Raw genomic sequence first — 13,060 nt, forward strand, 5'->3', positions numbered from 1 at the left:
CTTATGACATGTCGTTGAGCGTATTGAGTCCACTGACAAAGCAGTCTGTGGAATATGATTGAGCATTTCCAGTGGTGTCGTGGAATACTGACACTAGTCTGTGGAATACGACCCAAGTAGTGTCGTTGAGTGTATTGAGTCCTACTAACACTAGTCTCTGGAGTGTCACCGAGCGAATCATGAGCATTTCTATGTATTTCAAAAACTAATCATATGATTGAAATATTATAATTGAGATTGATTTTTACACGCTCTAATAGGATCTTAGGATTAACATTCATACACTTACGTAAATATTATTTGTATAAACTTGTATAGGATTCATTCGCAAGAAACCTTTTCCAACGCTCCAAACAGAAACAGGCACACTCGTTTTCCACCCTTCCAAACAGCCACAAACTTATTACAAAAAACCATGACCAAGAGATTCTGTATGAGAATAGATGATGAAAACTCACCCTATATCTTCTACATGGCTTCACTACCAGATGGCCGGCTGCAGGTTCCGGGGAAGCGTATCTGCCCTGTCAAGCCTTTTGACCTCCATGGCTACTCCCCTCCTCCAAGTGAACATACTTGTTGCTGCTCCCAAAACCCTTGTGTTGTCTTGCTGATGAGTAGTAGGAGCTCGGCCCGCTTCCCATCAGACCTCTCCCAGAATCCGTCCTGCCCTTTGACAGACCTGAAGTCGATCTTTCCCCTGCAGCTCCCTTGCTGGGATCCTGTGGTGGCCTGGCGGATTGGAAGCCCGGGTGGTGGTACTGCTGGTAGTTCTGGTGGTAATGGTTTGGGTGCTGGTAGACCAAGGGGCTGCTAAGATGGGTATCGGCCGTCTGCTGGTCCGGGCTGTATAAACTGGGAGAGCTTCGGACCTTATGCATGAGAGCTCCTCTAGGGACCACGCTTTCATGGCTAGTGGTCTGATCATGGGAGAAAGGGTCAGGGGAGAGGGAATTAGGGGAGGAGCAGGCGGAGGAAATGGTAAACGATGCGAAGGATGGTTTCGGGGGAATGATTTTGAGGGTGGGACGGATCCGGACGATTCCATTGATGGCGTCAATATAGCGCTGCTCAAGCGCATGGGGGTCTGTGGAGGTGATTTGGACGTCGAGAACGACGGGGGCGGAAGGGAAGAGGAAGGCTCGGAGCCTAGGGGTCCCTTCGCCCTCCTGTCGCTCATATTCATCGAGCATATGGCGGAGATCTTCATCGGATTTTACAGACACCAGGGCATCGAGATCTTCAGGGCTAAGCTGATACTTGAGGACCAAATCCCCATCAAATAGAGAAGTAACTTTTTGCTTGAGCTCTGCAAATAATTATAAAAGACTAGTTCGTAACATTCCCTTACCCATTGTTTGGTAGGAAAGAAAAAGTGAAAGGAAAAGAAACATGGATTTAATTTTATTTCACTCAATTTTAAGATTAAATAATTTTAAAACTTATAAATATTTAATTAGTTTTAGTTATAATGGTAAGTCAAACATAAACAAATTATTTTTTTAATATATATATATATATATATATATATATATATATATATATATATATATATATATATATATACTTTTTTGGAATTAAACCATTTTCTACAAAAATTGGAAAAAAATGTAAGAAAAAAAATTAAAGAGGATAAAAAGAAAAAAATATAAAATATATTTAAATACATTTGATATAAAGATTAAATATTTAAAAATATATAAGATTTTAATAAGTTTTAATTATATTTGATTTTATTTGATATTTAAAGTTATTTTTTTATTTATTTTCTTAGTATTTTATGGGAATTAAACATAATCTTAAGAACCAAACAATATTTACCGAAAAGAAAAAAAATGGGAAAAGGAGAAGAAGTTTAAGTAAGAAAAAGGTATGAAATTGAATTGTTTAAGAGTTTGTATTTCGAATTTTTAATCTGGGTTTTGAATTCTAGCACTTTATCGCTTAAGGCTATGTTTGGCTTTGGAAAATTTAAAAGAAAATGGAAGAAAGAGAAAATAAAGAAGAAAAATAGATATTAAATAATTTAAAAGTATATAAATTTTTAATTAATTTTAATTATATATTATTTTCTTTAACCTTTTTCATATTATAATTAAATATGAGAAAATTAATTTTCATCGTATTTTTTTCTTTGGTTAGTGCTTTCCGGAACCAAATATAATCTAAGAGAATGAATTTAAGCTATGTATTGATAATAGAAATTTGGTAAACATCATACAATGTTATTGAAAATGCTAGCGCACAAGTGTTTGCCCATCAAAACGCAGCGTTTTGAAAAAAAAAAAAAAGAGAAATCACCTGAGAAATTGATGTCGCGAGAAAATGCGACAACTCTGGTCTCGCCGCCGACGTACTTGAGGACGCCGTCCGTCGCCCGCGGCAGAATCTTCCCGCCGTGGCTGCAGAGCAGCTTCACCCTGTTCTTCGGCGACGTCCCCGCCATCTCATTCCCCCCTCCTCCTCCTCCTCCTCCGCCGCCGCATCCGCCGCCGTCACTTCCACCACCACCACCACCTTCCGCCGCCATCACTGCTGACAACCAAACAAACTAGAATTTTAAAAGAATAAAACCCCTGTGAATTCAAACACGCAAAAGAGCGAAAAAAAAAATCAAAACTTACGAATGGAAGAATGAGGTGATGAAGCGAAGATTGAAGAAGAAGAAGAAGAAGAACCGCTTCTTTTTTTTTTTTTTTTTTTCAATATTTTTCTACTTTTTTTTAGTTTTCTTTGGAGTGAACCCAAATGGCCAGAGGGATTATGGAGGTTGGTTTTCCCCCTTTCTTTTCCTTTCACTCTTTTGGGTTTCTTCCTTTTTTTTTTTTTTTTTTTTTTTTTTTCTCGGGGGGGTTTTTTGTTGGACGCAGCACCACCACCCGCCACCGCCAACCACAGGTTTCAATCCCTCCTCTGGTTTTTGGGTTTTGTTTTGTTTTTGGCTATAAATATGAGGCGACAGAAACCATCCTTAAAAAACAGAGGCAACCCCCACCCAATATTCCAAATTACCATTTTACCCTCTTTTTTTGCCTACCACAAAATGGCTACAAATTTTAATTGGTATTTTGTATTTATTTTTGGAAAATAACTAATTTCTACTTGAACATTATTTACAGCATTCCTATCTTTTTTCTTAAGAAATAAATTTTTTTTCTATTTTTAGTATTTTTAAAGCGTTTCAAATAACTAATTGAAAAAAATTAGGAAAGGGTATTTCAGTAAACTTGATTGTATGCCAAAAATAGTAAAAAAAATTGAACTTTACACGTCAATGGCCACCCTCGGTTCGACGCCCTCCATGAATTGGGGCTTTGTATTTATATCGAAGCTTGCCACGTGTCAATCTTGAGATGGCGACGGCAGTTTGCAGCTCACATCTACTGGGCCCTACGGGGTGAGGTGGCATCCTCTTTGCCACCTAAGTGGCCCTTGGTTTCTGGTGACGTGGTACAGAAGTCGCAGGATAACAAATTCGGCGGATTTGTTGGGATCTCTGAGTGGGCCCCGCAGCCGCTATGCGAGCTGTCATTGTCATTGTGGCGGCGCGGATCCTCTGCGTATGGCACCATGCTCTTCATCATGGACGCACGTATTAAATCACAGCCAATGGATGACTTTTATTATTATTCTTTAATCTTAATCTTATTTTTATTTTTATTTTTATTTTTTTCAAAATTTTGTTGGGGTTTTAAGAACAATTTTAATAATTTTTTAACCTTTTGGGTGGGAAATTAAATCCATATTAATTGGTTAAGTTCTTGAATAGATAACATTAAATTATATAAATATTTTTTATAAAAAATATATCATATTTTATTATTTTTTAAAATAAAATTTATAATATTTTATGCTAATGCAAGGGGGAATTTATTTTTTGATGGTTATTAATTGCCAAAAAATTAAATTCAAAGTGAAAAATATATTTTCAATATTAAATTCATGAAAAATTTAAAGGGTTGATTTTGAAAATCCATTACGCATGTCTAAGGAAGGCTAAATAAGGTAATTCAAATTTTCTTCGAATAATTCAAAGGTATCACCTATATTTTAATGCCAAAAACTTCTCCCATTTTAGCTATATTAGATATTATAATTCATCCTCTTATATAGGTATGATGTTTTCATCAATTCATAACTTACAAGGTTCTTGAGTATTAATTTCATGAACTCCTTTTAGGATATCATAACTTACCTTTACATGTGGATCTAATGTTCTCGGGACCCACAACTCAAAAGATGCTCAAGTTCATGTACTTTTTGATTAAAAATTGATTCTGATACTACTTGTCATATGATAACTATCTTGAGTCCAAAATTCATATAGTTTTAAAATGCTTCCGTACAATTTAGAAGCATTACTCCTCTTGCTCAAAACTTTTACTTTCTAGGTAATGTAGGATGTCACAAAGACCTTTATGCATGTGCCCAAAAAGCTAACTTGACTAAAATCATTTGCCCAACATTAAAGGCGACGAAACCCTTCTTAAAGTAGAAGGCCAAGGTATACCATTTTTTTGGACCAACACTTATTATCACTTGTTATTATCATATACCTTAGAACTGACCATTTTTTTTCACTGTATATTATATATTTCCATCATGTCCTATCCCCCTTCCCCAAGAGGTCACTGATTGGAAAAATTTCAAAACCTTATCTCAAGGAGCCTACCATGAACATGGGAAGTGAACCACTCAAAAGTTCACAACAAAAAAGGTGGAAAATGTCTAAAATGACAAACTCAAACCAACTTCCTCTCATGGAATACTTATTTTTGAGTTATGTATGAAGAATATGTACCATAGTGACCCTTTTCCCTAAATTTTTAAGAGTTAATTGGTTAAAAATGATAAAATAATCCCAAAATTTGTAAATTTAAACTCTTTCATGATTTTGCTTGAAAAATAATTCATATTTGATGTAAATCCCAAAACCCTGTATCAAAGAGCTTACCATGTCCATGGGAAATGAACCACTCACAACAAAAGTGGTGAAACATGCCTCTTTTTTATGGAATACTTATAATGAGTCATGACTCATGAGCTATGTGTTAGAGAGTGTGGACCGTAGTGGCTCTTTACCCTAAATTTTTAATAAGCTTATGCCGTTGGTGGGTTCATGGGTTCATTCCATTTTCATCTTTGGTTTGACCCTATGCTACTTGATTTTCATTGACATGCTTACAAAAGTGTATTGGGTAGATGAGCAACTAGGGTTCATTCCATTAACCTCTCATTTTTTTTACTTGAAAAGTAATTCATTTTTGACATAAATCTTAAAACCTCACATCAAAGAACCTACCATGTCCATGGGAAATGAACCACTCATAACAAAAGTGATGGGACATGCCTCTCTTTCAAAAATACTTATAATGAGTCATGACTCATGAGTGATGTGTAGAAAGTGTGGACCATAGGGGTGCTTTGCCCCAAATTTTTTATCAGCTTAGGCTGTTGGTGGGTTCATGGATTCATTCCATTTTCATCTTTGGTTTGGCCCCATGCTACTTGATTTTCACATCATGCTTGCAAAAGTGTGTTGGGTAGATGAGGAACTAGGGTTTAGTTTTGGTTGCTAAATGAATCAATACCTTCCAAATGATTGAAGATTAAACAATCAAAACCCTAAAATTAGCCTCTTTGTCTTTATCAAATATCATTAGTTCTTTTCTCATTCATGTAAACTTTTTATGGTACTTCCATTTTATTTTTTTTGGGACCAGAAGATGAAAATAAATCATAAAAGAGTTAGAAAAAAAAAATTGAAATGCAAATTTAACAACTTATTTTTCCTTTACTCCATTTATTTTTCTAAATAAAATAATTTTCTTAAACAAAAACACCTAGCTCAAAAACAAACAAATTTATCATCTAATTTACATGACATTTTCATTTGTTTTTATTATTCATCACAACTAGATATTTTTGAACCCTTGTTTCTAACATCCATATTTCCATATCCCTGATCGCTAAGTATTCAATATCTCACAATGATATGAAAACTGTTTTTCTTTTATTTTCCTTTTGGTTTTTCCCGAATGCCAAACACAAGAGTATAAATTAAGCAAATAAATTAGGGTTTTTTTTTTTTTTCAAATTAGGGTTTTTTTTTTCCTTTACATGTGTAAAATAGCATGCTACAATTACAATAAAGTAAATTCAACAAAACCGGCATGAGTCACATCCTCGTTTCAATTATTTGGGGACATATCATGATCAAAAAGCTTTATAATCGAATAATTTTTCAAATCTCAGCTATAAGAAAACACAAATTTTCAAGTATTTAAGGATGATTAAATCCATTTAAGCCGAATTTAATTCTAATAGCTCATCATTAATGAATACAAACTTTGCATTAAACACATCAAATAATTAGATTAAAATTGGATTAGGTGTGAAGTCATTCCTCACAAATTAAAACCCTAAATTCCATGATTGAAACAAAGAAGATGAATGATAGAAAGTAACTCAAAGGCAATCATGTTGTCAAAAGAAAAAGCAAAACTCACTCACCCACCATAGCTACATAGGTGCCATGTACCTAGGAATGTCATGTCCCAAGGAAATATCAATCAACCATGAGGGTTGATTGATTATTACAAATAATCACTCTATTTCATTTTAAACCCATCCCATCAAAATAAATGAATGGAAAAAGATTTTGTTTGAATTAAGAGTATGCTTTGAACTATAAAATAAGAAATGAGAATGAGAATTCTATAGAATTTTTTTAGAACAAGACTAGTAATGTTTAAATCTTATCAACAAAAACTAAAATTCACTTCATTGTTATAAAGATTCTTTATTTTTGTATGATATTATGATTTATCTTCATTCTCATCGATCTTATTCTCATTTTCGGGTATTAAACATATTAATCATATTAATTTAATTTAATTTAATACTATTCTTCAAAGGCAAAACATATATAATATTACGGCTGACAGAGGATCAAAACACCCAATAGTAGAAGTGTGTAAAAATGAAAAGAAAACAGTACAAAGCAGCTGACTTTTTCCTCTTTTTAATTTGAAGAAAAAGAGCAAAAGTAGATTCATTTCATTCACTCCATGTTAAAAAAAAGAAAAACATTAAAAAAGAAAAGAAAAGAAAAGAAAAGAAAAACAAAGGTCCTCAAAGTCCAAAAAGGCGCTTACAGGCTTTGAAGATCTTACCATTCTTCTGCTTCTTCTTCATCTTCTTCTCCATGGATCTTGTCTTCATTGTACCACCATCCATGGCTTCTTCATCATCAATATTATTGGGAGGTGATTGTAAGAAGGCAGTTGCAGACTGGTCATGGATCCTACAATACCTTTCAGAGACTGATGAAGATCTTCTCATAGAGAAGGCCCTTTTCACAGCAGACTGAAGTGAAGCAGCAGAAGTAACAGAGCTGTTTCTCCTCAAAACCCCACCAAAGCTCCCACCCTTTATCCCATCTTCATCATCTGGGTCAGAAACTGAGTCATGGGCAGTGGTGGGTTTGTTAGCATATGGGGTTTTGGAGGTGGGGTTTTGGGTATTTTTTGGGGTTTGAGGGAAAGACAGGAGATCTGCAAAATCCATGGATCTTGATTTGGTGCTTCTACATCTAAGGAACTTCATCTTTGGATACCCATTCATTTTTTGGAGGTGGGTCTTTGAGTATAGAGGAGTTGGAGAGGAGGTAGAGGTTAATATATATGTCAAGACAGTGGAGGCTGTGTAATGGGGCCTAAGTGATGAAAGCCAAGGATGGGGCACAGATGTGGATGAGAGTTGTAGTAATTGAAGGGTAGATTTGGAGGTGTGGAGGCAAGATAAAAAGGTGGAATGAATGTTAATTTTGGGAATGTCACGAGAGAGAGAGAGAGAGAGAGAGGGAGAGAGAGATTGTAAAGTTGCTACATGGACTCTTTTGGTGGGTAATTGTTATTTGATTTGTAACTCTTTGGCCTCTTCATATTAACATATTTTCTTAATTTAGTTGATATAATTTAAGTTTTGTTTGGTTAAGGGAATTACTAAGAATGGAAAAAAAATTAAAGGAAATGATTTTTTTTTTAATATTTGATTATAATATGAAAAATATAAATTCTTTTAATATAATTAAAATTAGTTAAAAATTTATGTATTTTTAAATTATTTAATCTTTATATCTAAAAATTAAAATAAATTTAAAGAAGTATATATCTAAAATAAGACAAGAAAATTGACAAAGCTTTTTAAATTTTGTGACATATACTAATTTAGAACAAGTGTCAAATGCTGCCTATTTTTAATAACTTATTGAAGAATCTTCTTTGACTAAAGTATAGTGACAATGTGATTTGGAAATTGGCTTTGAATGAGATGCAACTAAAATTTTAAAAGAGATTTGGATGAAGTAAATATGTGGGAGTAACAAATATAGCAAAAAAAAAAAAAAAAACAATGAAAAGAAAAGAAAAGAAAGGGCATTCAAAGCTTTTGGTAAACAAACTGTGGAGGTCATTGTATCATGGATTTTTTGTTTTCTTCCATTTGTTTATTTCTTGGTGGCTTATGATAGAAGAGACGAACCCTTAATTCCTGGTTTAGTCTAAGTGTATTGACTAAGAAACAATTAGGGATTATATCATGGTTGCCATTTTTTTTTTTTGGATCTTGACAAATTTTATATAAGATAAGGATAAAAATAAAAAAAATTAATTCCATAATTTTTTCTTACCCCTTTTCTAAATTTATTTTTCTTTTGTTATCATTTTAAATAAGGAATAAAGAATTTAAAAATTAATAATTATATTTGATATTTTTCATATTTCCCATCAACCAAACGGAGCCTAAAAAATAACCAAAAGTGACCACATGATATTTAGCCATGCATATACAACAAATGACATGATTACGAATGTCCAAACATGAAAAACATCACACATAAGCATTCATTTTCTCTTGAAAATGAATATAAGTTTGTGGAGGAGGAGAACCCATTAATGGCTTGATGGGGAAGGACTTTAATTCAATGAATGAGACATGAAGAGAAGAAAACATCATAAAAAACAACAAAATTTGATGGATATGCTATGAGAATTGTGTGTATTGTTGAAAGTGATCAAAGAGGGAATTTGCATGTGCATTATTGAGAGGGATGTGATAAGGAATTAGAGGTGGAAACCAAAGTCATACAAGGCATAGAGACCAACATCCACCTATGCCCACTTGAGTCACAATCTAATAAAATTTTTGTAGGAGTATGAATTGATATAAAAGATATGAAATAAGAGAGAGAGAAACCACATAATTTCAAGCTTTTGAACTCGAATAAACTTGTGTTTGGAAATGATTCTTTAAGATATTAAAGTGTTTTGTAATTCTTGGAAGCATATTCAGCGCAATAATTAGATGGTAAAATTTTCGATATCATTTGAAGTATGTTTTAAAGTATTTTTATTTGAAATACTTTTTTCTAAAAGTGTTTTTGAAAAATTCGTTTGTTAAGAGCTTTTCTATAAAGTACTGTGAATGAATCTTGAACATTTTACAAGTATTTTTAAAATTTTACTATATATGTGAATTTTCTTCAAAAGTACTTTTTACGTTAAAAGTATTTTCTAAAAGCACTGTTAAACAAAATTTGAATCACTTTTTTGCCATAAATTTTATTATCAAAATACTTTTGAAATAATTTTGTTTTTTAATTTATATCCATCAAATATAAATAAATCTGAATTTGACTTAAATTTAGATAGAACCAAATATCATTAATTATTTAGGCTATTTGGTTTTTATTAATATTTGAATATTGTCCAATATTAATTTTTATTTTTATTAATATCGAAATATTGTTAAGTGTTAAATTTATTTATTTTTATAAATTAAAATATATAAAATTAATTTTTAAATTTCTTCATATTTTAATTTATGAACTAATAATTTGAAAAAAAAAAGTATTTTAATATATTTTCAAATATCCTAAAATATCATAATTTATTACCATAATAAAAATTTTATAATGATTAATTATGTAATCAATAGAAAATTGATAATTAGATAATAAATAAAAATTTTAATTATATGGATTTATTTTAGCAACCATGCATAAATTTTAATTATGGGTTTATAATTGAAATATATGCTCCATTGTTAAGATTAATTCATTATTTTTTGGATTTTTAATTTGGGAAAAAGTATCAAATATTAACTTCTGATTCTTTTAAATTAATTTGAATTATTGATTTTAGTAGATATTTAGATGAATTTGAATTATGTTTTAGAGTTTTAATTAAAAATTTTCATTTGAATGATGATTATTAATTTATTTTTGTTTTTATTATATGGTATGTAACAAGTTAAATTTAAAAATTTTTATAATATAAAATTTACCCTTTTTAGTACCATTTATTTTTATTTTTGAATGATGAATTTTTTTTTAAAAATATATACCTATTTAATTTTATGGATAAGTTAAAAGAATCAACTTATTTTTAAGTTCATATCTTCATTTTACATTTTTATTCTCATTTGCTCTAGTTACCTTTACTAGCTTTTTTGTTATTCCATAACCTCTATTGTTACTTGAACTCCTTTGCCCTAGTCAAAATTTATGAGAATAAATATGTCAACGTGATAATTTAAAATAAATTTTAAGTTAATTTTATTAAACAACTTTAATAATTAAAATAAGAATTAAGTAATAAGTTATAAATCAACTACTTAGGTATAATTTAACTTAAAGTCAACTTAAATTATTAAGTACTAAACATTAAGTTTTACCAAACGCTCTTTAAAAGTTATTAGAATTTTCAAAAATAAATATAGTTTTATTGTTTTGTGAAAAATTAGATTTGAGTATTATAACAAAGTTAAAGGTTAAAAAAGAGAAATGAGAAAAAGTGACTTTTTCCATTAAGATAAAATTACTTTTAAAAAAAAGTGATAAAGTTTAAGAAAATGTCTCCCTTTTAATCTTAAAATAATCTGCTTTTAAGATTTTAAGTAAAAAAAAAAAAAAAAATGAAAAACCCTAACAGATAAAACCAAATCTCCTTCGCCATGTTGGATTATAAAAAAAAATAAAGAAAAATACAAAAGAAAGAAAACAGGTGAAAAAATAAAAATAAAGAAAAATAAAAATAGATTTTCAATTAAAAAAAAAACTAACCTTAATTCTATTTTAAACTCATTTTATTTATTTTAATTTGTTTATATAAAAATTAAATAATTTGAAAATACATGAATTTTAATTATATTTAATTTTCTTTAGGATTTTTTATAATAAAATCAAATATAAGAAAATAATTTTCCTTTAACATTTTTTTTTTCCGAACCTTCAAGATATCACTAATTATACCTATAAAGCAAATAGGGGTAAGAAACTCTCATGCCCACAATTATGAAGATTTTGCTGCCCACAACACATGAAATAAAGAAACAAAACAACTTGCAAAGATCACTTTTCAAAGGGGGAGCCAAGAAAAAAAGAGAGGTGAGATAGAAGACAAAGGAGTAGGCACATCTAGGACACAACTGAACTCTGCTGATCTATTTTGTATCCTATCTGAAGCAGCTTTGGTCCTACAGAAATTGAAATTCCACTATGCCAGTGGCTGCAACATCACTGTCCTGCAGGTTCACTTCATACTTAGATGTTGATGTCACATTCAGAACACCCCCCCCCCCCCCCCCCCCCCCCCCCCTCATCTCTCCTTTTCAACATTATTTTGCTCAGATCTCCTGCCCCTTCAAGATTTGTAACATGGCCCAAACATAACCAAGGAGCTCATTTTCATATCTCTTTACCAAAATCTTCTAGTTGGAGTATATAATTAGCCTTTCAAGGAGACAGCTAGCCTATGCTTCCAAAAGCTCCAACCCACTCTTGTTTCAATCAATCTCCATAAGGACATGTTGTGTTGCTCTACAATTCTAAGTTTCTAGTGACTTTTGATTGATCCATTTTGAGTCTCCATCTTCCTCTACTTGATTTTTTAATCCCATCTCATGTAGGTTGCATTATCCCACTTCTAATTACCATTTACTTCCTCCAAATCGTTTTTAAGGCCATGTTTGACATGTTGGATAAGAAGTCTAGATCGGATATTATTTTTCAAGTATGGTTATAAAACATATTTCATTCCTTAACCTTTGATGATTTGAATTTGGATATCGCAATCCCATGGATATGTATATTCCACTAGTTCCAGTGAGATTTTTAAAACCTATAAAGAGGGATTGGAAACATTGGTCAAGAAGCTTCTCCAACCCTTTCTCCCATTCTACCAATATCCAAATGCGGGAATAGGAATTTTAAACCTTATTGTACCCATTCTACTAAACAAACATAGCGTAAGTGATTTTGCAATAACTCTAATATTAGGCGTCTTTTCAATATATTGTTATTCAATTTCAAGGTCCAAGACAAAGACCTTTCTCAATGGGGGAGTTCTATTTACCTACATATATTGTAATTCTTTTGGTAGAGTTGTTTCATAGATTCTTAAGTTGCTCAAGGATTTAGGGCTATGATTTATATTTCTATAATTTCAAAAGTATTAGTATTAACATGGTATATCAAGATATTGTCCTGAATCTTTCAATTTCACCGAACATATCCATATCAATACGACATGACATGAGTAGTGGTATGATATCCTTGTTAAATATTCCAAATTTACTTTGGGTGTGATTGTTCGATTCTTTCATTTATATCCTATTATTCTTTTAATTTTATTAATAATAATTACATTAAACAAGAAGAGTTAGTCGAAAAGTAAATTTTTGTAAAAATATTTAAAAGGAAGAAAAAAAATGAGAACTATTAAAAATGATATTTTTTTACTTCCATTTATTTTTAATTAACTATTCTTTTAATTAACAAGCTGGGTCTTTTTCTTTTTTAACCTTTTTTAGTTGAGTCCCCGTGTATTAAAATTTGAGTTATGAAGGATCAAACATCTGAATACATACCATATCTAATACTCACATTTTAACCAATGCAACATAGATATCAAGGATGTCATCTTAAAAAATGAAAGGAAATATAAGAAATTATTTAAACAACTATTTTGAAGAAAATATGAGATCTTTTAGATGACAC

The 13,060-nt window shown here is 31.1% G+C and overlaps 2 protein-coding genes across 3 annotated transcripts; both read right to left on the bottom strand.

Annotated features, from left to right (window-relative positions):
• Positions 1-241: 241 nt before the first annotated feature.
• Positions 242-2,856, bottom strand: LOC117926426. 2 transcript variants are annotated; one of them, XM_034845522.1, is made up of 3 exons: positions 2,625-2,856; positions 2,302-2,532; positions 242-1,309 (listed from the first exon to the last, which is right to left on the bottom strand). In XM_034845522.1, the coding sequence occupies exons 2-3, from the start codon at positions 2,528-2,530 to the stop codon at positions 528-530; spliced, it is 1,011 nt and encodes a 336-aa protein (XP_034701413.1). In that variant the 5' UTR covers positions 2,531-2,532; positions 2,625-2,856; the 3' UTR covers positions 242-527. The 2 variants fall into 2 exon arrangements, with proteins under 2 accessions (XP_034701413.1, XP_034701412.1); XM_034845521.1 differs by having other exon boundaries at positions 2,302-2,551; positions 2,625-2,668.
• Positions 2,857-6,948: 4,092 nt separating this feature from the next.
• On the bottom strand, positions 6,949-7,760 carry LOC117927041. Its single transcript, XM_034846411.1, has one exon. It carries the CDS (start codon positions 7,624-7,626, stop codon positions 7,135-7,137), a length of 492 nt encoding a protein of 163 aa, XP_034702302.1. The 5' UTR covers positions 7,627-7,760; the 3' UTR covers positions 6,949-7,134.
• Positions 7,761-13,060: the final 5,300 nt, after the last annotated feature.

This window comes from Vitis riparia, chromosome 12 (assembly GCF_004353265.1).
Source record: "Vitis riparia cultivar Riparia Gloire de Montpellier isolate 1030 chromosome 12, EGFV_Vit.rip_1.0, whole genome shotgun sequence".
NCBI lineage: Eukaryota > Viridiplantae > Streptophyta > Magnoliopsida > Vitales > Vitaceae > Vitis > Vitis riparia.

Bases quoted from the DNA above. Each gene is read 5' to 3' on its own strand.
- LOC117927041 (XM_034846411.1), bottom strand. From the start codon at position 7,626: ATGAATGGGTATCCAAAGATGAAGTTCCTTAGATGTAGAAGCACCAAA.
- LOC117926426 (XM_034845522.1), bottom strand. From the start codon at position 2,530: ATGGCGGCGGAAGGTGGTGGTGGTGGTGGAAGTGACGGCGGCGGATGC. The intron at 1,310-2,301 runs GTGATTTCTCTT...AATTATTTGCAG, and splicing joins TCGCGACATCAATTTCTCAG to AGCTCAAGCAAAAAGTTACT.